Genomic DNA, 25537 nt, shown 5'->3' with positions numbered 1-25537 from the left:
TTAGGTGGAGAAAACTTCTTACTCTGACTAGGTATAAGATTAAGCCTGAGTCAATGCTACTTAATGCCAAAACCAACTGTCAATTTAGCTCCTTCAGTCAAACATTCAGTAGAAAAAAATAAGGAAACCTAATTATCTGGCATTGGATGAACCCTCAAAACTCACTTTTCAGTAGCTCAGCCAGATGGATATAACATGTCACTATGCGACCTGATATCAGTCATCCAGGTGATATTTTGGGTTATATAATTTAGCCAGTGCAGAACCTATGTGCCCTGAATATTTTCCACTTTATTGAAACCGATATTGTTTTATACGTTAAACAAATTCCTTTGTTAAAAAAGGAACAAAGAATTCCTTTCTTGACATGATATATTATTCTGTTCTGTATCTTTTGTGTAAAATATTAAGAAAAGAATACCATCCTCCAAAAAAAAAGGGGGCGAGAAACAAAGGTTGATATGCAAAAGATGTAAAGAACCCAGAAGGCTATAAATTGGGATAAAATTCTATGAAAAGTGAAGTTTCATTAATGACTGACTGGATACTTCTGTGTTTATGAAAGCAATGAACATTTGCTTTTGCAAGAACCACTTGCCTTTTTATTGTCTATCACTGATTAGCTGACAGCTGATCATTCCATGGAACAATATGGGTTTTATGCTGGATTAGAAGAAGCAAAAAAAAAGAAAATTTCCCTACTTTGCTATCTTTTTCCCCCTTTTGTGATATGTACTATACTCTTAAAACAATATCACACCCTTGGAGTTAGGAGGCAAGAAAAAGTCTCAATGTATAGGACAATCTTTTACCACTAGGTTTCAGAGTTTATGATTTGAGATGCATATTGGAATATAATATATGCCATAAAATGGCATGCCTTGATAGTTTGCTAAAGACAGTAGTACAAATAGCAATCTGTACAACGATTTTGGAAGATGTCCCTGACTCAGTTCAATGTTAACTGCCATTGTTGATATCTTTCTCTTAACTCTCTGATTAACATTTCAACTTGTGTAACAAACAGAGGATTACATATTGTAGATAAAGATAGGGCCGTTCTTGTGACTCCACACACCTGTACTCTCCTGGTACCTTTTGTTCACAGAGATATCGCCACTAGTGCTCAAATAGAATAGCATTACCAAGTCGACTGACTCATAGGGCAGGAAAAATAAGTTCATGTGCCAATAAGAATAGAAGTGGAAGGAGGAAACTGAGGAGGAGAAAAATATGGAAAGGTGTTTCTAATTTATCAAGATATGAGAAAGGGCATATCATTTTTTCACACACACTCCCACGCACATGGTGTGTACAAACACTGGATAACATATTCTAGGCACACAGAGGTCTTACTTGATTCTCAAACTTAGGGTGTTCATTTCACAGAAAAATAAAATATAGGGAAGAAACAGTGCTCGCATGCTTGGTAGTTAGTTGTTTTTTTTTTTAATACCTTTTTATTATGGAAGATTTCAAATACACACAAAACTAGAGAGGGCGGTGTAACAGCACCCACACACTCAGGTTCAGTAATGATCACACGAGGCCTATCTTGTCTCAGCTATACTCATTTTGGATTATTTGAAACAAATCCTGGACATTATGTCATTTTATTCATAAATAGCTCAGTATGTGTCTGTAGGAAGTAAGGACTGTAAAACGTAAGTTCATTTTAAAAATAATGGTTCCTTAATACTGTCAAATATTCGGTCAGTGTTCAAATTCCCCCCAGTCATTTCATTATTTTTAGAGTTTTCTGGTTTGAATTAAGATCAAAATAAGGTCCATCATGGCAATTGGTTGACGTCCTTCTTATATTTCTTAATTTATAGGTTCCCCCAGTCAAAGCCAGTAAGTCTCTCTCCCTCTTTCTCATTACAGTTTATATACAGAAGATACTGAGTGTTTTTTCCTGTAGCATTTCCTCCAGTCTGTATTCTGCTGATTATATCCCCTTGGTATTGTTTAACGTCTTTCTCCATCTCCTCTGTTTCCTGTATACTCATAGTTACATCCCAAGCTGTGATCAGATTTAGGCTCAGTATTTTAGGAAGAATACCTCATTGATGGTATCATTTGTTTCCATCAGGAGGCATATAATGGATTGCCTAGATTCATTAATTCTTTAGGGGCTGCAAAATGAATGTATTCTAATTCCCCCGTTCTTTCATTATTTATTATCTGGATTAATTCTATGCAGAGAAACTTCCCCTCATTGTTTATTTGCTCACCCTGAAGTACAGTTCGTATAGGAAAGGCAGGATATGTGCATGAGTTTTTCCCTTTATTTACTAGTTTCCAGAATAATGATTTGGCTTCTCAGCATCTTCCTGGGGTAACTGGCGAGGTTCCGTTTGTTTCTGAGTATCATTATCGTTAAAAGATGAGATTATTACTCTTACTGATGCTTAAATTTCCCCATCTTTAGTCAGTGGGTGTCTCTTCAGGTTGGCACCCTAATTTTTTTGACACAATCTATAACTCTCTTGCTTTTTGCCGTAACAAGACGTTCAAGGCCCATCTTGTGTATTTCATGCTTCACATTTGAAACAGGCTATTTCTCTGAGGAGCTCTGGTTACTTTATTTGGGAGTAGTATCCTAATGTGTTATGTGTGTGTGTTTAATTAACAGAAATGTTGCAAACATCTTCTGAATATCACAGTAATCCATTATCTATAATATTTACTTTTCATTATATTCATGCAGATTTCATATTCAAATTTTAGAGAGGGAAGGAAACATTTGAGAAGGTAAAATAGTCTAAGCTTTAAAACATAGAGAAGCTATGCTTGTGAGAAAATTCTAACCCTGTTTTTCTTTTGAGGGGCTTTACTAGTGCATCCACTTATGATACACTTTTCTTTCCTCCCTAATTCATAGGTTGTATATATATAATCTTAGGTTATAGTATATATACATATATATTTTTTTCTAGATAATGTTTCTATCTATATCTACTTCTATGTCTATATGCATACATGTTCATTCATCGGTCCATCTGTCTGACCATCCATTATATTGGTTGTATTGGGAAGTTGCTTGTTGAATAGTTAGCTTACAGCTCACTTTCCCATATGGTGATTTGAGTAGGAATAAAAGTGCTTTTTTGAATGTAAGGGTTATACACGTTAGAATAGCTTCCTGCATGTTCTTAAGCACTTTCTTAATGTTTTCTATTTGAGTGTTTGTGTTTGAATTAAGTGGGTAACAGCAATACATGTTGCGGCTAGAACTGTGTAATGAACTGGACAAATCGCTAGTTGTTTATCATTCCCCTAAATTGGCACCTAAACTCTGCTAGCTGAATCAGATTTATTTCCTAACAACAGGGGTACTTCTCTGTATGGCTGAGAGACATAGTCTAGGGAATATAAAATGTACTTTTGTCTGTTGCAAGCCTGTTTCCTCTCTTTCTTCTCCGGCTCAACTCCTTTCCCTCTTCTTTCTTTAATTGCCAGTTGGATTAGTAATAAAATGACGTTCTGTTTATGAATGTGTTCTTGGTCACCATGTCCTATTAAATCAATTGTTCTCTTAACAGCTTGGAGAAACACATGTTGTCACATACTGAAGAGAGGGAATACAAGTGTGATCAGTGTCCCAAGGCATTTAACTGGAAGTCCAATTTAATCCGCCACCAGATGTCACATGACAGTGGAAAGCACTATGAATGTGAGAACTGTGCCAAGGTACAGTGAATTTGTAGACTACTTGGCCCCTCTGTGTCATCCTGCTCTCTCTTAATCCATCATTTGCCACGGTATATAAAAACAAGCCTTGAGAGGGGAAACTATAAATATCCTGAGAAAAGTAGACGGAGTGTTGTGTGCTACAAGGCATTAGTACAGTGTATAGAAACACTTAGTGGGTATCCTTTTATTTTTGTAAGGGAGGAAGCAAGGCTTGATGGTGAGTTCCAGAACTAAGTGTCAGACATCCTTGGTAAATTCCTGGTTCCGCTACTGGCTTTCCAGCGTGGGGTTGTTTTATAGGCTTATGGAGAATGAAAATTGTATCCAATGCACATTGCTAATTTCTTTTAAGATCAGTTTCTGAGGAAATCCCATAACGTTTCTGAATGCCTATTCAGAAAGAATGGGAGACTCCTACATTTGCAGATTTTTCCACCGAAGTCCCCACCATAAATTATGACCCGGTTCTAATTAAAAGTGTAGTGCCTTAGTGGCCAGGGCTGAACAACGTAAGAGTGAAATGAAAGCCCTTCACCTTGACCGTAACTCTGAACTACGGGAACGGCAATTCACATCATTGAATTTTCATGTTTCTCAATTAACTAAAAGATGTCCTGGTGTCATGAAAATTGATTTCTCTTTCCAAAAACTTTTCATAACATTTGAATATCTTTTCTCATGCCAGTGGAAATTGGGACATTTGACCTTATCTTTAGAGATGTTTTGCTCCCTGTTGTGTGGGTAGCTTTTTCTTTTTCCTATTTCTTTTTTTGTTTGTTTGTTGTTCGTTTGGTTGGGTTTCTTCGTACCATGTCCGAAGGAATGATTTTAGCTTAATGGTAACTTAATGAAACACTGTGTTAGAATTTATGCCCTAGGGGAACTCCTTGAATAGATTTGGGATACTTTAGTCAAAATACCCCCAATTTTGTACATAGTGTGTCTTTGTTTAAAGGGTGTAAATAGCACACCATTTTTTAATAATGTCATGGCCTGCATTTTATTATCCAACTCCATTCACTCTAAATAGGATCAAAAAACCCTTGAATATGCTCTAATAATGCCATTAATTATTTTGTTCAACTGATACCAACGGGTACTTTGTGCTAAGTGTACAAAACTGAATAATTTGTAAGTCCTGACCCTAGAGAGGCTGACACTTTGGAAATACGACTTTCTTTCGGTCTTTGGGTAAACAAATGAAAACAAAACACATACACAGAATTCCTTCTTGAGTTATTCCTGGGCTTCTTTCTTGTGTCCTAGAATTAAGTTTCTTGATTAATCAGTACTCATTTCCTAGCAGGTTTTCACGGACCCTAGCAACCTTCAGCGGCACATCCGCTCTCAGCATGTTGGTGCCCGGGCCCACGCGTGCCCGGAGTGTGGCAAAACGTTTGCCACTTCGTCGGGCCTCAAACAACACAAGCACATCCACAGCAGTGTGAAGCCCTTTATCTGTAAGTTTTTCACACTCCAGCCCTCCTTCCTGCATCTGTCTCTTATCCAAAAGGCACTATGATCAGGAGGGTGGGCCACGCATGGCCATGAGGGGGGCCTGTGAATTAGCGATTCATGGTCTCATCCAGTTGGGCTATTTTCTATTACAAGAAAATCTTTTATAACCAGATCTATGGTGTTTTGTCTGTGATGCCTGGGGTGTTTTCTTTTAGATGGAATCAATAACAGGTAGAGAAGTCGTTAAGTAATGTAAAGGAAGCCTCCCCAGGTTGTGGGATTTAATAGAGACAACGAGATTTGTCTCATCCTGAAAATGTGTGTGGCTTTGTAAACCAGCAAATCGCAGATACCACTAAACAAGGTGAAGTGAGAAAAACCTGTTCTGGATCAGAAAGAGCTAGAAGAACCCTACCTGGCAAGGAGGCTTATTAGGACTCTGTGTGTGTGTGTGTGTGTGTGTGTGTGTGTGTGTGTGTGTGTGTGTATGTTGGGGGTGGGATAAAATGCCCTTTAATCTACCCTTTGTTGCCGATCACAGGTTGCAGATCGGTAGTTCTCAGTTACTTGAAAAGCAGAACATTTTCACTTTGATGCTGGACAGGCTGCTTCTATAACCCACTGCACTGAAGCAGATTTACGGGCAGTGTATTTCCAGGGGACATCCAATCTGACCACCTACTTAGAATATCCTTCCTTGTACAGAGCGCTTTAGTACAAGTACAGCTTAGCCCTCATTTGCTTCTCTTGTCCACCCACCCCTCTTCTCTGTACTGTGCTGAAATGTTTCATATGGAAAATCAGTTGTTCTCAGTCCATCTGGGCAACGACTCTGGACTTCTTTTCATCTATTGCTCGGCTGGGCATATAAACATAGTGACTCACTGAGCTGTGTTACAAAATTTAAGACAGATTTTGGATCCAGATAAGCACAGAACTGGATGAAACATACTCAGGAGTTGGCAAAACCTCTGACTTGGGAACCCTTGCAAAACAGTTTCTCTGACAAATATTCGATGGTTTGTAGTAGGTATATGAGACACTACTACAGGACCCGATGGAAAAAAACCTTATTTTCAGTGCCAACATGGAGATGCCAGAGACTAACGCTCCTCCTTTTCGCCTTTACACAGCCCTCTTTTGTGTTTCCAAGCACCAAGAGAGCTTTTCTTTCGCTTTCCAGCTTACCCTAGCATCCTGTTTTGCTCATATGTTCTTCTGTTCCCTGGTGGAGTAAAGAGGACTAACAGAGAAACAAAAGGGTGCTCTCTAGTCTCCCTTGAGGAAGCTCTGTTGAAAGTCATGGGAAATAAAGTATACAATGGAAATTTTAGACTTCTTGTCTCAAAAAGACATTCCTGACTCTAGGTCGTAGTGCCCTAAATTGTACTTGCAAGTGCTACAGACATCCATAGTTCATTTATTTCTGATTTTTCAGAAATAAATTTTGATAAATTTCTCATGTTTTGGTGGAAAATAGGGAGAAACTGACCACAGTGAATTACGATCACCCATTTAATGCTTTCTTTATTATTTAAAGTAAAAGTCAGAAAATAGACATTCCTATCATCTAAAATTCTGGGATCTGGAATTTTAATTGTGTTGAAATCAAGTGTTTTGCTTTAAAGCACTATAGGGTGTCCCTTTCCAATCAGATTGTGCAGACTATTTCCCATGAATGTATTTTCAGTAATTATTGGTAAATTTAAATAGCAGATGGCATTCTTCAAATATAAAATCTGACAGAGGACCATGGGGTAATTGTGAATAATAGCCGTGTAATTTCAGAACAAAAGAGGAGTTGGTGTGGAGACTTTGGAGTGGAGGAGGTTCACCTAGAGTTGATATCTGTTTCTCACCAGAAGGCCACACACCACGATTTACCCCCCCCCTCCCGTGTGTTTATGGCAACTGTCTCTTATTACAGTGTGCCACCAAGCTTGAGCCCAGAGTCATCAGTGCTAAGGCAATTACTCACTGCCTTTACAGAAACCTCCAGCCTTCCCAAATAGAAACCACATGCTCTAATAGGCTGAATATATTCAAAATACCTCTTAATTTGTTTAATAAGTAGAAAAATGCAATGTTAACTGCTGCTTAATTCCTTATTACTGAGAAGATTACAGTAGAGTATAGACTGCAGCATCAATTGAGCCACTTACCTGGAGGTCTGGTGGTTTGTGGCGAGCCAGGCCAGATCTTCAAGTGAGAAAAACAAAGCCTCTGCCTAAGGAGACATCCCGGATCCTGTGTTCTTGAGACCTGATACAAACACCATTCGTTGGTGTAACAGAGCCTACAACCAGGAAAGTCAGATGCACCTCTGTTACTCTTGATTTTCTTAAATCTATCCAGCTATTAGAAAGAAGTGTAGAGAGCAACATTTCTTTGGTAAAACATTGCTAACCTTTCAAAAACTTATACCTTGTTTGAATACCCATCGAGATCTTTTCTCAACGCCTTTTAATGCCCAGAGGAGAGGTGTCACTTTCTTAATGAGTGCACATTTATAACTCCATCAATATTTTATTTACTATTTCTTGTTATTGCTCATAGCTGAATTAGTATAACTAGCGAAAGTCTCATGTTTCTACCCTCTACTTCATATGGTTTTAATTAGTGTATCAAAGAATTTAAACAGTATGTGTATTTATTGTATATGGTTAACTAGTATATATTTTTAAAGCAGACTCTGGTCAATATTCCAGTAGAATAACTTGAAAAGAAATCACTCACATCTTCTCTTCCCATTAAAATGCATGATATAGTCTCTACAATGTCATAAATCATTCCACAGTTGAAAGCTCCTTTAATATTACTAAGCACATTGATATGTGTAGCAATGCATTTTAATTGTTAGTAGTAAAGGAAATAGACATAGAATCACTTGGTACTTCCTGTTTGGTTGTGTGTGGGGTAATCCAAGTTCTGGATGAGTTTTGTATGACTGAAGGTCTATAAAATCTTCTTTGAATTTTCTTTTTAAATTGTTATTGTTTTGACTTAGGAGCTTAAAGGCAGTTGTCACATGAAAGAAATAAATGTTGCATTTTGTCTTCAATTTAATTTGTTATACAAATTGGTTTCAACAATTACCAACAAGGCATATCATGTTTCTGCATGTATTAAACGTGCACGGAAGCATGAAAGTAAGCTCACACATAAAGGGGACTCATCTTTATTAAAGTAACGTAAAAGGTGTGATGCTTGGGAAATGGAAACTATAATCCTGCCAGGCCGTGAATTGAGTAAGATTCCTACCTAGCAAAGGAATTATTAAGGGTTACGGAGTTCCATCTTAAAATGTACTTAGATCTATTCACACATATATGAGGAAGAAGATGTTTTACTTTTCTGGCAAATTCTCGGGGACGAGAGTTATTTCCCAGCTGCACCCACTGCTGTGTTCTTACTGGATTATGGCATTCAGCGCACTCTCCCCTGCTTACTGTAGTTGGCTGTACCACATAGAAGTCAAGCCCGGAGATAACCCGTGAAGATATGACAACAAGTGGACATGTTTCCCAAGGACGGGGTTTCATAAATGCAGGAAGGTTAGCACAACCACTGGTGTGAGGGGAAGTCAGAGGACGTGATCATAGTTCATGGGAACCAGCAATGCAGGATGGGCTACATTCAATTTAGTTTCCTTTGCAGGCTTAAAATAGCGCCATTGTAAATTATGTCAGTCTTTCTCAAATCATGAAAATGATTGTTAAAAATGTCTCAGAATACACAATGTGCATTGTTGTGTGGCTTTGATGTGTGAATGATGAGAGCATATGATATAATACAAATTAAATAATGGTAGAGCAGTCACAGGCTTTTTCCCCAAGGGGAGAGGGAATAAAGGTGAAGTTTCTGGTCGAGCGAAAGGCTGTTTTATTTTGTGTTGATGCCTACAATATAGAATTCTTTAAATGGTCTAAAATTGTAAAGGGGTTCCTGTTCTGTTTAATGTTTAGTACATCTTAAGAATTTAATCGTAAGGATTCTGTTAGTGTAGTAATTGGGTGGGAAATCAATGCATGCTGGAATTTGACTTTTTAATAAATATTTAAATACACAAATATGATACAAAATATTATGCAATGGGGATGAAAGAATATTTATATATATATGAAATATTTGTGCTGTCTCAAGACATTTGTCAGGTTGGATGCCTTGCTTTGGAATCTCGTGAAACGGGGTTTTCTGTGTTTGGAGCACCCACTTTGGTGCCTCCAACGTCTTTTCCTGGCTTCCTAATTGAAATTTGGGGTAAACCAATTGTGATACTTGCTAAATTCAGAAGCAATTGCCATAAAGCCTGAGATTCTTTTTTGTTGTTTGCACACAGGTGAGGTCTGCCATAAATCCTATACTCAGTTTTCAAACCTTTGTCGTCATAAGCGCATGCATGCTGATTGCAGAACCCAAATCAAGTGCAAAGACTGTGGACAAATGTTCAGCACTACGTCTTCCTTAAATAAACACAGGAGGTTTTGTGAGGGCAAGAACCATTTTGCGGCAGGTGGATTTTTTGGCCAAGGCATTTCACTTCCTGGAACCCCAGCTATGGATAAAACGTCCATGGTTAATATGAGTCATGCCAACCCGGGCCTTGCTGACTATTTTGGCACCAATAGGCATCCTGCTGGTCTTACCTTTCCAACAGCTCCTGGATTTTCTTTTAGCTTCCCTGGTCTGTTTCCTTCCGGCTTGTACCACAGGCCTCCTTTGATACCTGCTAGCTCTCCTGTTAAAGGACTGTCAAGTACTGAACAGACAAACAAAAGTCAAAGTCCCCTCATGACACATCCTCAGATACTGCCAGCTACACAGGATATTTTGAAGGCACTATCTAAACACCCACCTGTAGGGGAAAATAAGCCAGTGGAGCTCCAGCCCGAGAGGTCCTCTGAAGAGAGGCCCCTTGAGAAAATCAGTGACCAGTCAGAGAGTAGTGACCTTGATGATGTCAGTACGCCAAGTGGCAGTGACCTGGAAACCACCTCGGGCTCTGATCTGGAAAGTGACATTGAAAGTGATAAAGAGAAATTTAAAGAAAATGGTAAAATGTTCAAAGACAAAGTAAGCCCTCTTCCGAATCTGGCTTCAATCCATAATAAGAAAGAATACAGCAATCATTCCATTTTCTCACCATCTTTAGAGGAGCAGACTGCGGTATCAGGAGCTGTGAATGATTCTATAAAGGCAATTGCTTCTATTGCTGAGAAATACTTTGGTTCAGCAGGACTGGTGGGGCTGCAAGACAAAAAAGTTGGAGCTTTACCTTACCCTTCCATGTTTCCCCTCCCGTTTTTTCCAGCATTCTCTCAATCAATGTACCCATTTCCTGATAGAGACTTGAGATCGTTACCTTTGAAAATGGAACCCCAGTCACCAAGTGAAGTAAAGAAACTGCAGAAGGGCAGCTCTGAGTCTCCCTTTGATCTCACCACTAAACGCAAGGACGAGAAGCCCTTGACCCCAGTACCCGCCAAGCCTCCAGTGACGCCGGCCACAAGCCAAGACCAGCCCCTGGATCTAAGTATGGGCAGTAGGAGTAGAGCCAGTGGGACCAAGCTGACAGAGCCTCGTAAAAACCACGTGTTTGGGGAAAAGAAAGGAGGCAACGGTGAACCAAGACCAGCATCTGATGGTTCCTTACAGCATGCTAGACCCACTCCTTTCTTCATGGACCCTATTTACAGGTAAGGGTGGATGGGAGACCGCTAAACGTGGACAGAAGAATGAAAGGTACTTTTCACACTATCAAGTTACGGCTTTTAACAAACCTTTTTTATTATTCTTATAAAGCAGAAAGTAAAGTTGTTTGATCTGGTGAGTTCATTTTTTATTCGGAAAGTCAACTCATTAGGTTTGGACTTATTTTTGGATGTCTCCGAATTTGGGGTTTTGGAATAGGCCCACAGAGTTCTTTCCCTTGACAATAAATTTATTTTTAAACACATTTTTTTTTAAGTGGAAAATATGGGAAAGCCGTATTTAAAGCAAGTTGTCAAGTGACGGAAGAATGAGGCTCCTGAAGGATTAATGCAAATATGTGCGGGTACTTAAATGGGTCAGGTTATTTGGAATGAGATGGGACATAGCAAGAGTTTACTCTCTGTTAACCTACCAACACATCCTTAATAAGTACTGGTCCTATTCTGTTTCTAAATAAATCTCTTAGGAGCCCCATGTAACTGAAATATTAATCACAAAAATGCTTTGTATATAATGTGAGTGGTCGGCTTCAAAAACACATCTCTGTTTAATGCCTTCATTATCCAGTTTCCTCTGATGCATCCAAAATTTTTGGGGGGAGAATATATGCTAATAAAAAGCCTCTTAGACAGTACTCTGTAACACTCGACCATTCAGAAAGATTTAGCTTTTAAAAACTAGTCTTCTTCAAACTGTATGAATAACAATAATTAATTTGTGATGTATTTTAAATATTACCACAAATTTTCACATTTACTTTCTCATTCAAATCGTGAACATTGTCAAGAGTTAATGGAAAATGTGGATAATTTTTTATTGGACTTATTTAAGCTGGGAGAATTTGATATTTTTGCCTGATTCTTTTTTTTTTATCAAGAGACAGTTTTGTTCAATTCCTTCATTCAACAATATTTTTTTTTGAGTGCCTATGACTTAATAGGTACCACAGCTGCAAACTCTTTTCCCTTCAAACTCTTTTTCTACCTTTATTTTAATGCACTGAAGTGCATTAACCAGGAAACATTGCCAGTATGTTACTTGAACATGACAAGGGGCATAGAAAAGGACAGTACAAAAATGTCTCAGAGCCATCATTACTATGCTTGGGCACTGTTTTTTTTTTTTTTTAAACAATTATTATATTTTCATTTCTGTGGCAGAGAAAGAAAAAGAAGGAAAAACAAATCTTCCATATTTTGTGTGTAGCTTGTATGTTACACATGGCCAGTAAGGTTGTATTTACAACTCAGCGATATGTCTCAGCCCTTTGTGAAGATAAGTTCTCACACTCTCTTTCTTAGACCCTCCCAATGGCAATGGGCTTCCAGTTCCTTCATACACCCATTCCACTCTTCTCCATCACCTCCTAACCTCCCTCCTGCTAACTCTAATCTCAGTCTTCTCTCTGGTACGTCAGTGTCAATTGAGGCTTTAGGCATGTTATTTTACCAAACTCATGAAAGACCTAAACTTACCAGTTTTAGTGTAAGACCTGGGTTGAAATCTCAGCTTTCCCATGTCTTAAACTTTTTTTAATCCATAAAATGGGTATAAGAGCACCTACTTCAATAAGTGAAATAGAATGTAAAACATAGCATACGTACAATTTCAAGAAGTGGGAGCTGTTTTTATTCGTTTTGATTCTATTTTAAAATATACTTATTTAACGGTTTTTAAAAGGAAATCACCAACAGTTGGTGAAGGAAATTAATTCAGTCCACGATGTCATTGCCTATATGCTTAATAGAAAATAGAATGACAAACATTTCTAAAGCAGAAGGGCTATATTGATAAGTTTGATAATGTCTCTCCCTGCCTTCAAAAAGCTCCTCATCCTCTCCCTACCACCCCCCTTTCACCTACTCTGTTTATCAGCAGCAGTATCCACAAGAAGATGCCTGTGCCTGAGAGCGGCTAGCAGGGTGTGTAGTATGCTTAGAAACTCTCTTGCTGACATTCACAAATGTAGAAGAAATATGATGACGATTTGAGGAAGCACCTTCTTGACAGAAAATGACTTTAATTTTTAAAATGAACCCTGTTCTTATGCTTTTGAAATCACCAAGACTTTTTGTCTACATTTAAAATGGAAAGGTACAAATTTGTGACCAAAGCCTCTGATTTCATGACTTCATTTTTAAAATTTCCTCATTATTATTATTACTAGTCATTCAGTAGGATTTTTCCATTATAAAAAGGACCTTCTTTCTCTGAGCGTCTAGAAATGCCAGGAGTATTCTTCAAGAACTGAACAGATGTCTTTATATTTTTATTAGTGTGCTCCCCAGTAACCTACCATTTGCTTTATTGTTAGCTGTTTAAATGTCAGCGAGTATGCAGGGACTGATATATGAGACTGATTCATCTCCAAAATCTAATTTTAACCTTTCAGAGTAGAGAAAAGAAAACTAACTGACCCACTTGAAGCTTTAAAAGAGAAATACTTGAGACCTTCTCCAGGATTCTTATTTCACCCGCAAGTAAGTATTTTGAATTTGAGACTTCAAGCTTGTAAACTAACTTGTTGATCCTGAAAAGCAGGTGCAGTGAAATGAAAGAAATCTTGAGAACACTAGGATTTCCTATGACGCTGGTGTGGAAGAACACAGGAAATTCTAGCAGAATTAAAACCCAAACTCTTTAAAGAAAAAGTAGTTAATTTATGTGAAAAAACAACATGGTTTTGCTGTTAAATTATTCTCTATTAACTACTTACTGAGCCAAAGAGTACTTTAGAGTGAGCAGAATTCAGCTGAGAAATTAAATATTGAAGTTGCCTTTCATGTTTAAAAATTTGTGATAGTAAGAAATGGATCGTAGTGTTACTTGTCCCAAACTCATGAAGGTCGTTCATGTTCTTTCAGTGCTCAGATAAAAACAGGAAATGAGTCTACCTGACAAGTTGTTACCATAGAGGGTGAAGGAATTTATCTAGAGACCACTGGGCATTCCAGCAAAATTCTGTAATTGCACAAGAATTCACCACAATACACAGAGCTATTTGCTGGATGGAGTTGTGTCCATTTATCAAAATATGTACACTTTCTCATGGCAAGGAAAATACAAAGCAGCGTTATCTAACTGGTTCATCTTTATGTCCCTAAATACTTGGTCATTTTTTAAAAAGCTGACTTACGTATCAATAAAAATGTGGGGAATTGTATTGAAAGAAGAAATATATAAACATCTTGAGTCTGGTTTCTTAATGATATTTTATTTTTTGTTTACTTATTATTAAGGATATAAGCTTTGGTCTCTATAGATAGTAAGCAAAATTTTTATGAAAATGCTTGAAAACAGAGTTAACTGATTTGTTCTGTTTCAATATATTCAAACCAAAAATTACGCTCCTCTAATAAAATTGGTGGAATTCTGTGCAAGCTGTGTTATAGAACATTATGAGCTAATTAAATTAAATCATGGAATATGACTTTTCCCCCCACCGTTCACCCCCCCTGCCACCACCTCGTCTTTCTTCATTTTTTAAAGTACTTTCCTAAATTCTGGACAACAAAGTATGAGAGCTGAAATACCATATTCTGGGTTAGCTGGAGAAATCTATCATTGCTCAAAAATTCTCTCTATTTTAAACTGAAAGAATATATGATTTAGTATTAAAGGGGTTAGAAATATTCCAGTTAGTATTCATTTTGTGTAGGAGGACTAAGGAATGACATAATTTATTAAATTATTTTATGGAAAAGAAGCAAGTTTTAAAATAGTAAATGTTTATCGGGTACTTATTTTCCATATTTAGGTTGACCTAAATTGCACTTGCCAGCCTCATGGGCTAATAAAACTGAGCATAATGTGCGTTTTGTGTCAGATATTACACAAAAGTATGTCTCTCTTGATAACTTCCTAACTAAATGCTTATAAGGATATTAAAGTTATCTACATTTAATCACAATAAATCAAGTGGTTTTCATATTCTAATTATCTTTAAAATCTAGTAACTAATCATTTCAAAATTAAGTGCTGTGGGTACATGGTATAAGGGAGGGAAAAAAAAAGCCACTGGGATTCAGTGTCTTTGAGTGACTCAGTCTACTGGCTCTTAGTTTCCTTACCTGTCAGATGAGGGAGTTGGGTGTAAGGTCCCTATCTTCTCTGAAATTCAGATTTCTAGCTAGCTAAGGTAAATTTACTGGTTCAGAAGATGGGCAGTTTTGTCTATCAATACCTTTACATGTGCATGCAGCTGTTGTAAATATAGTATATACATGTATGGAGGTTCCTTAAAAAACTAAAAATAGAACTACCATACGACCCAGCAATCCTACTACTGGGCATATACCCTGAGAAAACCATAATTCAAAAAGAGTCATGTAGCACAATGTTCATTGCAGCTCTATTTACAATAGCCAGGACATGGAAGCAACCTAAGTGTCCCTCGACAGATGAATGGATAAAGAAGATGTGGCACATATATACAATGGAATATTACTCAGCCATAAAAAGAAACGAAAGTGAGTTATTTGTAGTGAGGTGGATGGCCCTAGAGACTGTCATACAGAGTGAAGTAAGTCAGAAAGAGAAAAACATATACCGTATGCTAACACATATATATATATAGAATAAAAAAAATATGGTTCTGAAGAACATAGGGGCAGGACAGGAATAAAGACGCAGACATAGAAATTAGACGTGAGGACAAAGGGAGGGGGAAGGGTAAGCTGGGACGAAGTGAGAGAGTGGCATGGACATATATACACTACCAAATGTAAAATAGCTAGCTAGTGGGAAGCAGCCGCATAGCACAGGGAGATCAGCTCGGTGCTTTGTGACCACCTAGAGGGTTGGGATAGGAGGGTGGGAGGGAGACGCAAGAGAGAGGGGATATAGGGATATATGTTTATGTATAGCTGATTCACTTTGTTATACAGCAGAAACTAACACACCATTGTAAAGACTTATACTCCAATAAAGATGTTAAAAATACGAATAAAAAAATATAGTATATACATGTTTTTAATCAAATAATATTAATATAAGAATATCTGCTATGTTTTAAGATTCCCAAAGTTAATGAAGGACCACAAGAGATGAGGCGCATGTACAGTGTTTGGAGTACAGCAATCACCCACTCAGACCGTTGAAAATATGCCTGTGGGAGTCACAGTGGCAGAGAGTTTTCTTCCCACACCAGAATGTCGCGTCTTGGTATAGGGGGCTGTGCGCTGCTGCGTGTTGCTATAAGAACAGGACCTAACAGTGATGCTCAGATATTTAACACATCATATGTAATGAATACCGATCAATCAGAATGGACTCCTGCCATTCTGGAGCCGGGTCCTGGAAGCCCTTGCTGCACCAACTGTTCATGCTTTAGTTGCTGACTGGTGGGCTGAAGGGTCTTTTGGGAGGAGGCCAGGGCTGCAGGAGGACATTCAGGGTAGTTGGGGCAGAGGCTATTTACCAACGACTATAGAAATATTTCATTATTTTGATAACCATGGTGGCTATTTTCGTGTGTAAGGGCTGTATATCAGTGGGATACAGGTGGCATAAAAAGCGTAGCCTGAGAGAAGCTCGGGGCACTCAGTTTTCACCAACCGTTCAGACCAGTCTGTTCTTTCAGAAAATCTGCCTCAAATGTTCTGAAATTTCAGCAGAATGTTTTTGTTCTTTCTAGTCCTCTATCAGTTCTGTCCTAGCCTGAAGATCTACTTTCCTACAAACAAACAAATGAAAACAAAGAGAAACTGCCCAGGATTTGGGGCCAGAAATAACTGCTTTAGAACTGGCTTTCCTACTTATTCACAAAAATGCTTCGGTTTTGAGCAATGTAATTCATCTCCGAGCCTTCTCTATCAGTGTAATGGGAACACCCCTCCAGCCTTACTAGGGGAGCTGCAAGGATTAGTGATCACGTACATAATGTGTTTAGCATTGTGCTTGGCATATGGAAGGACCTAGATGAGGAAAAGCTCTTATTATTATTGGTTGCAGAAGTATTCCATTTTGAATATAAAGGGGTGTCAGTAAAATACCCTCCTGCCATCCCCTGAACCCAGTCTCTTTGGTGGGGCTATACCAAGTATCTAGAAGTCCTTGGAAAGATGCTTACTGTGTTGTTGGTGCTGCCTTGTTGGGCAGCAATCAGGGTGGCACAGAGCAAGAAACCAAAATGGAAGGACTTGCCTCTGCTCCCAGGGCTTGCCATGATTTTGTAGCTAGATAAGTGCTTGGTTAAGACCATTCGCTGCTTCATTTTTCATTTAAAGTATATCGGAGCAAATCACATGGTCCCTCTGGGCCTTCTGTATCTTCATCTTCAGAATGAGAATAATACCTACCCTATCTACTTCTCAGTGTTATTATAATAATAAAGAGGAGACCACATGTTCTTGATGCTTCAGGGAAAACCTATAAATAGATAGATATGTAAATGCTTGGCAGTGGTATTCTCTGGGCAAGCCTGATTTTACAATTTTTTGTATGTCTTCGTATTCTGCCTTCCTCCTTCCCCAGTGCACAGTGCCTAATCAGTGAAAGTCGAACACCTCAGTGGATATTTATTAAATGTTATTGAAAGATTATTAGGCCATCTTACTGCCTTTTGGAATAATGTATATTTTTCAAATCCTTGTCAAAAATCAAACGTATAGGAACACATACATCAAAATCAAAAGGTAAATGCTGGTTTTATCATTCTTAGGATCTAAATTCCTCTCAGTTCAGTTCTTAAAGAAGTATGTTTGCTCTGTCGGGCCACTGGAGGACTATTTAGCTTTCTATTTTTCTCTTATAGATAAGTTAGTTTAATATAAGGGTGAAATAAACACTATAGAGGTTCTTCCTGAATATGTGGTTGAAAATTACTTGTGGAGTCTCAGATTATAATTTTGAAAAGAAGATGGCAGCCACAGGAGGTGAGAGGGAGGAAATGATATTGCCATGTGATCTTTGGAATGTCCATTTCATTGGGTACTTTGCATTTTGGGTACTTTGCATTCACTTTGATAGCTCATTTGAATTGCCATAGATATCACTTGGCAATTATACTATTATAAAACTGGCTATTATTCCTTTGTTTGATTTTCTTATACTTTAAATATTATTTTTGGTTATTTATATATTTCATTTTCAGATGTTTGGCTTTGTGTTGATCTGCAACAGAGACTCTATTTTACTTCCATTTCTGTCCTTTATGCATTCGTTTTTTGAATTTTCTTCCTTTAAAATGTCTACTTGCTACTGTATCCCAAGGAACTGGGAAAAAGACTAAGGTCTTTTCCCAAGTTATCATTTATATATGGGTGTGAAAATCACTTAAGTCTTTTGCCTTTCATCTTCTTTCTTGCTTTCAACAAGTGTTTCTTGTGTTAGATTTCTTCTGTGATAAACCTTTCATCATTAAAAACTGTGCATCTTCCTTATTAAAGATACCATAATCTAAGAAAGCAAGATATATCCCCTTTAAGCAACCAAAATGATATTTTTAAAGATGTAACATTTGTGTTTTCTGATAGAGCTTCTAACTCACTGAAGTTTTCTCCATTGATTCTTGTCATAAATTGTCATAAATAACTCGACATTTGTAGTTCTTTTCATTAATATCCTTCGGTGTTTGGGCTACTGATGGCCTCAGTCCCATCCTAGTAGAAGTCAAGCAGTTTATTTCCAAGGACATTACCTTTTTGTTACTCAGTGATTCACATTTGAGTAAATATCTTGTTTTCTTTGTTACTAACATTGTAAAAATGCAAGAGACTGTATCTTTTTTGCAGGAAATTGCTTAATTTTTAGTTATTAAAATAAAGTTTAGGAATCTTGTTTTGCAGTGAGTAGAAACAAATAAAAAGGAAGTATCTACTTTGCTATTTAAGATTTGATAGTAAGTAGTGTTTAGCTTTCTTGGAAAAAAGCACATTCTGGTTTATAACCATGATTCTAAAATTTAATTTAGGTAAATAGAGGAAACTGAGCAGTGTTATAAAATTATTAATTTTCATTTCCAAAGCTTTTTCTCAAGATATAGTTACATGATAAGCAAAAATTACGTAGTATAAATGTTAATTTCTCAAAGGATAGATTGCAATAAAGAAAGATACTGATACAGAAGTAATTTTTTGTTTTTTGTTTCAATTTTGCTCCCAGTTCCAACTGCCTGATCAGAGAACTTGGGTAAGTTTCCTACTTATATTTTTGACTAAAATAATGTGGAATTAAAAGGAAAACAACTTATAGATTGCCATACAGACAAAGAATTCTGAGCCCTTTCCATAAAATGATATGGCTTTAGCAGATAGATTTCCAGCTTTGTCAAGTTGCAGAATGCTTTCAGTTATAATTGGGCATTTAGTGTGCTATAAATTGTTTACAGAAAGAAGTTTATTCTCTAAATCTGACCCATTCCATGTAATTATACCTTGATGTAGAACTCTTTCTGGGCACTTGGGAGCATGTTGTTAAAAGGGACTTCGAGATGGGTCACTAAGTGGAAACAACTATTATTTGGGGGAGCCTGACCAGCATGTTAAAGATGCTTATGATAAGCCTTCAAAAGGATAAAACCTGAACTTATGTGTAGACACAAGATGACATTGGAATTCACATTCATATAACCCGGGGCAGAACTTGGTTCTGGCTATGTGGAGTCATAAGACTAAATGTTTAAAAATCTTTATCTAACTAGTGAATGTATCCTTTAGCATTGGGTCCATTTCCTCAAGTTTCTTTTTTTTTTTTTAAGTTTTTAAAATTTTTATTGGAGTATAGTTGATTTACAATGTTGTGTTAGTTTCAAGTGTACAGCAAAGTGAATCAGTTATACATATACATATATCCATGCTTTTTAAAGATTATTTTCCCATATAGGCCATTACAGAATATTGAGTAGAGTTCCCTGTGCTGTACAGTAGGTTCTTATTAGTTATCTATTTTATATATAGCAGTGTGTATATGTCAATCCCAATCTCCCAATTTATCCCTCCCCCTCAACCTTCAATTAACGTTTCCAGATACAGTCAGTTGTAAGTTGACATCAGTAGGGGAAAACTTTATTTTTTAATCAAGATACAAAGAATACTATTTATTTAGTTTTCACTACCAAATAAACCTTGAGTCAATGGAAGTATATGTAAATAACATATATTACAAAATCTCCTCTAAGTGTATGTGCTTTTACTCCTTCATTCTCCTCTTCACTCAAAATTATACTGATTCTGAAGTATGGGTAGAATCTCGGAATGTAGTTAAATTTCCCTTTAGTCACCATATAATTATATATAAATTATTTTAAGTTAGAGCACTTTGGCAGTTACCTATTTCCTCTATCTGATGTTAGTTTTCCTTTACCAGAAGTTCTTCTATTTTGTTTCTTCTGTGGAATATGTGATGAATTGTGATTTTTCTCATCCTATCAACTTTTAAGGATTAAGTTCATTTATTTCAAAAGTATAAGAGTAGAGAGACAGAAACTTCCTTATTAGGCAAAGTTGTGCAGTAGACAGCGTTGTTGTTTCATTATCCTGGCTTATATTTTCAGTGTTTCTTGTCTGCCTCTCCTGGCAAAGGTCTGTCCAGAATATCGTACGTCATTGTCCTCATTATTTCTAATGTAGAGTATTACTTGCTAGTAGCTTTGCTGTTAGGTGCTTCAAGCATAAGGTGCTGTCTCCCACACAAATGGCCAGTGCTTCTACCAACTTACAAAGCCAGTTCAGATTTTAAGTTAGACACCCTTTCCTGACAGTGCAATGGTATAGCAACTGCCATTGCAATGCTTTGGAAACACTCCCATTCTTTGAATCATAGGTTTTTCAAAGCAATAATTTATATTTGTACTATAAAATATAGATATTAGTGGAAAGTAGTAAAATATTAAAGTTTATAATTTTTAGTGGTTACAAAACCCTATAATTTTATAATCATGACTGCAGAATGTGATATATGGAATGAGACAACCATAAGATATGAATATGTATTTCTCCCCCAAATGGCCATGATTTTAAGATTTCTCTAGATTATCAAGTGAATAAATATAGAAAACTACCAAATCTACAAACTTTCCCATCATAAGTTATTTATGAAAAGTTAGTTATTTTATGATAAAGCCATGTGTAATCTAATTTGTGAAACATTAGGTCACATAATTCATGGTGCCATTGGACATATCATTTTGTATAATCAGATTGTCACTTTAATAGTTTTAATGAGAAACTTCTTTATGTCATCAATTATTGGCTGCCAGATAAAAAATGTTAAGCTAAGTGCTTCAGACCCAGTTGATGATATCTTGCCTGCTGAAATGTTTTTACAAATACTAACTTTATTTGACGAGAGAGATAGCTACATTTTTTGGTAGGAGCTAGGGAATTGTGTCTAAATATTAGTTTGCGTCAGTATAAAGTTAATAGCCCCTTGGGGACTGGAAGGGGGTGAAATGACTTCCTTTTCCAGACATCTGGCTGCAGATACCATCAACAACTATAATATATGTAAATAAAAATTACTGTTCCATAGGAAAAAAACTGTCATTTAGTGATCGGAGATTAGCCTATGACATTAATAGGACAGAGGGCAATACGTTTTTAAAATATATGATGTGACTTTTTCCTCCTTTTTTCCCCCATTCTCAGCAAATGTCCTCTTCATTGTAGTACACATTGTTCCCCCTTCATTGGTTTCTTCACAGTTGAAAAGTATATCTAGCTAGATTCTGTTTCATTTATCCCAATTCATCTTGATTTTTAAAATACCAAGTCAGACTTTAAAATGAATGTCAAAACTTACCACTTCTACAAAATGCATGTTATTCCAAGAGGAGTATCACATGAGTCAGCCCAGATAGCTAGAGAAAGTTGAGGTTTGGACCCATACATTAGATAAAACTCATCTTAATCCGACACCTTAATCCAAGATATGGACCAGGGCTGATTGTTGGTCACAGAATGCCTAAACTACCCCAACTAGCAGACGTCTAAGTCACTTTTTATAAAAATTAATTTTTATTGGAGTCTAGTTGATTTATAATGCTGTATTAGTTTCAGGTGTACAGCAAAGTGAATCAGTTATACATATACATATATCCACTCTTTTTCAGATTCTTTTCCCATATAGGTCATTGCAGAGTATTGAGTAGAGTTCCCTGTGCTATACAGTAGGTTCTTATTAATCTATTTTATACATAGTAGTGTCTATATGTCAATCTAAGTCACTTCTATCTGTCCTAATGGAGAAACTTACTCTTTTCAGCTGATGTCAAGTGCTATGAGAGCAAATCTTTGGAAGATGAGAGGAAGGATTCAGTGATGGCTTTTATGTTGTTCTGGTGGTTGCTAGCTGGAAAGAAAGTGGAGAGGGGGTGTGTGTCTGCATGTGTGGTGCTAATAGCTACCCTCAGCTCACTTCCCACCTTTCTTCTCTCCCTCTTCCCCACTCTGACTTAATCCTCTTTTCATTTGACACCCCAAGCCAAAGGTGGGGGGTGGTTTATAAGAGAGGCGCTTGGGTAACCCCTATTCTTTTTCTTATTATCTTTAAGAATGTTGTTATTAAGTCATCAAGTCCATACTATATTTTGTTATTTCTTAATGCTTTTCCCAAATTGAAACAGTTTGAGGTAAAGTAATCACAGTGATCTTCCTTTAAAAGGAGCTATTAGCAGCTACTAAAGCAAGACACATTTCTCAACAGCCAATTGCTCTTAAATAACTTGAAGGACTTGTAGTTTATATATGCTGGAGATGAAAGCCGAGAATAATGATAGTCATGAGTAAGCTATTTTCCATATAAAAGGAAAGTGTTTCTACAAGATGTATTGCCCCAGGAATCTGAGTGTGTCGGCAGGGCGGACACTCAAATGATTTAAAACCACTAGATAATGAAACTTTACTCAAATATTAAATGTACATAAATAAAACATTTATAATCATCACCCATGCACTTACTATTTTTCCCAAAAAATATATGCGATCATGCCCCTTACCCCTGCTTGTTACTGCTAATCAGCTTGAAGGCCAGAGGTCATTTTTCACTCAGACAATTTATTCCATGGAGGGTGGAATATCAAAATGATTTTCTGCAAGGAACAATTAGAAGGAATAAATGCAAATAAAATAGTATCATAAAATATTTCTGGATTGATTTTTAATAAATAAAATCCAAAGTAATATGAAAAATGCTAATGCTCTGGTTAGAGGGGGGTAATGACCATATTCAGCGGGGACAGAGTTTCCTCCAACCTCTATGAGCAGCAACATCATTTTATATCTCTGCCCTGTGATCAGTATGTGTCAAAATCCTTCATAGTGACAAATGTGCTGTCCGCTTGCATCTGTGGAGAATGTTTTAGCAGCTGAGTGATTATGAATCAAACCCCTGAGCTTATAGCCCCTGCCGCCTCCCAGTGCGTTCACATTTGTCGTCTGACAAGTAAATGTATCTTGACTTTCCTCTGAGATTTTTTTTGCACCGTGTTTGATGAAAGACATTTGGCAAATTGGCAGTGGTACCCTGTACATTGCAATTTGTAGCTAGCATTAGGAGTCCGGGCATGAAATGAGAGGGCAGGCTCCAGGATAAAGGGAAAAGAAAGAAAGCTAACTACAACATGAATAGTCATTTGAAGAATCAAGCATACAATATTCCCTTTGTAAGAAGAGAATCATGTTTAAGCCATTCGGTTAAGATTTTGCTCCAGTTTAAGAAGTCAGTGGTATTCTGTCCAGCTGTGTGTCCGCGGAGTATATATTTTGTTAATTTTCTTTTTGAGTATGAAATGTTGCCTTTTATTTTTAACCTGAGCTCATAATAAATTAGACCTCCAACTCTGTCTTACCATCTTATCAGCAAAAGAATCTTTTTCTTGGGCTGATCAGTTGCTTGAATGTATAGTTGTTAACATTTTTAATCCTTGCATGGAGTCTTCTGGTCTACCGCCCCAGCCTTTTGAGAAACATACAAAGTGTGTACACAATGCAAACACCTTTTAAACAGCTTTGTGAGTTCTCCAGTGGCATAGTGCCCTGAGAACCAAATAAACAATGGGTGAGTTGATTTTACAAGATGGCCTGAGAGTTTGCTTTTTCTTCTTAAAAATTCAGTAGTAAGCAGCTTCCAAATAAAATGTGAGCATGGGAGAAACAACATTTTGGGAGGGTTGAAGGAAAGGTGAGAGAGTCTGTCTAACTATAGACAGTGAGGATCAAGCTGCCTTTGAAAGTAAATGCCACCCTCTGTTTATGACTCTGTCGAATATGTGTGCAGGTAGACAAAAACTTGAAGATTATAAGCAAAATAAATTAGGTTATTTGAGGGGAAGAACCAGGCAGCATAGTTTTTCTTCAAGAATACTGCTCTAAGAGTTTGGTTATACTTACAATGCCCATGCCAGGTTATGTGAAGTTATGATAATATATCATGAACTGTCATTTCAACTTAATCTTTGTCCAGGACAAATGAATATTTCACCAAAATTCTTTATACATAATCCCACTTAAAAATCTAGTATATCCAGATATTAATTTAACATAAAGCACTGCTTACGCATTTAATTTTTTCTTTCTGCATTACATACATCTGGCTAAAGCTATAACTTTGGAACACCTGATGTTTTTCATGCTGTGAGTTCTTTTCATGGGACTCCCTACTTCCTATGGTTTTTTATTACCTAGACAAGGCATACAGGATCTCTTGCTATAATTTCCAGTTTACTATTTTTTTACTGATTATTCGGAAATCTCAAAGACCGAGAAGATGGTGGACTTGTGTCCCAAAGAACCATCTTGCCAGAGTTAGATTCAAGCGTCTTTTATACTAAAAAGGGAGGGAGTAAAGTCAAACATTTCCTGGTTCCAGTCAGCCTCTGGAGGGGATGTGTTAATTTCTTCCTTCCTGCAGTCATTCACAGGTGGGTGGGCCTGGTGAATGTTGATAGCATGATACTAATGCTGTCTCTTAATTTAATAAAAAATCTAACGGTTTTATTCTCTCTCATGTATTTCATTGCTCAATTGTATATCAAATTATTACAAAATGGTCTAACTAAGGGCTTATGGTAAAGTTCACTTGGCACTTTGTAAGCTTGATTCTACCTTTGTTATCTTTAAAATCAATGAATTCTCTCATTTGTTTAATATTGGGACACTACAATCTCTTTCTACAGCCCCTTGCATTCAGCAGATTTGATGCTTCCCTCTTATTAATCAGTTCTTGGTTTGCTAGAGATGATTACAGAAAGAAGGATGTCTGCCCCATCCTTCATGGTCTTGTGCTTTTGCTTTTCAGATGTCAGCTATTGAAAACATGGCGGAGAAGCTGGAGAGCTTCAGTGCCCTGAAACCTGAGGCCAGTGAACTTCTACAGTCGGTTCCCTCCATGTTCAACTTCAGAGCTCCTCCCAACGCCCTGCCAGAGAACCTCCTGCGGAAAGGAAAGGAACGCTATACCTGCAGGTAACTGCAAAGTTAATCATGGCCTGCTTTCCAAAAATCTCCCCTCTGATTTCAAAAGAGCCTGCTGTTTGTTTTGGAAATTATTCTTGATTGGATGATTAATAGCAACCATGATAGATCTCAAGCACTTCAAAGTACTCTTTATTTAGTGAGATGTAAAAATAGTGGTTTAAAAAATTATTATTAAATGAAAATTTTAACACAGGCCATTTGGTTGTGATAAATGAGGTTGGAAATGGTCCAAATGCTATCTACTTGTTTCACTTTGA

At 37.1% G+C, this 25537-nt stretch overlaps 1 protein-coding gene across 11 annotated transcripts in view; it reads left to right on the top strand.

Moving 5' to 3' along the window:
• Positions 1–25537, top strand: part of MECOM (MDS1 and EVI1 complex locus) — a 565106-nt gene that overhangs the window by 524127 nt on the left and 15442 nt on the right. For 6 of the 11 annotated variants that reach the window (XM_036851210.1, XM_036851216.1, XM_036851219.1 and 3 more), the window contains 6 exons: positions 3546–3693; positions 5000–5156; positions 9494–10850; positions 13259–13346; positions 18970–18996; positions 25102–25268. In XM_036851210.1, the coding sequence (XP_036707105.1) occupies positions 3546–3693; positions 5000–5156; positions 9494–10850; positions 13259–13346; positions 18970–18996; positions 25102–25268 (1944 nt within the window). The remainder of the gene's footprint in view (positions 1–3545; positions 3694–4999; positions 5157–9493; positions 10851–13258; positions 13347–18969; positions 18997–25101; positions 25269–25537) is intronic. The other 5 variants (XM_036851213.1, XM_036851217.1, XM_036851211.1 and 2 more) reach the window with 4 other exon arrangements.

This window comes from Balaenoptera musculus, chromosome 4 (assembly GCF_009873245.2).
Source record: "Balaenoptera musculus isolate JJ_BM4_2016_0621 chromosome 4, mBalMus1.pri.v3, whole genome shotgun sequence".
NCBI classification, from domain to species: domain Eukaryota; kingdom Metazoa; phylum Chordata; class Mammalia; order Artiodactyla; family Balaenopteridae; genus Balaenoptera; species Balaenoptera musculus.
Note: the sequence above shows the minus strand (reverse complement) of the source record. Positions and strands in the feature narration are given on the sequence as shown.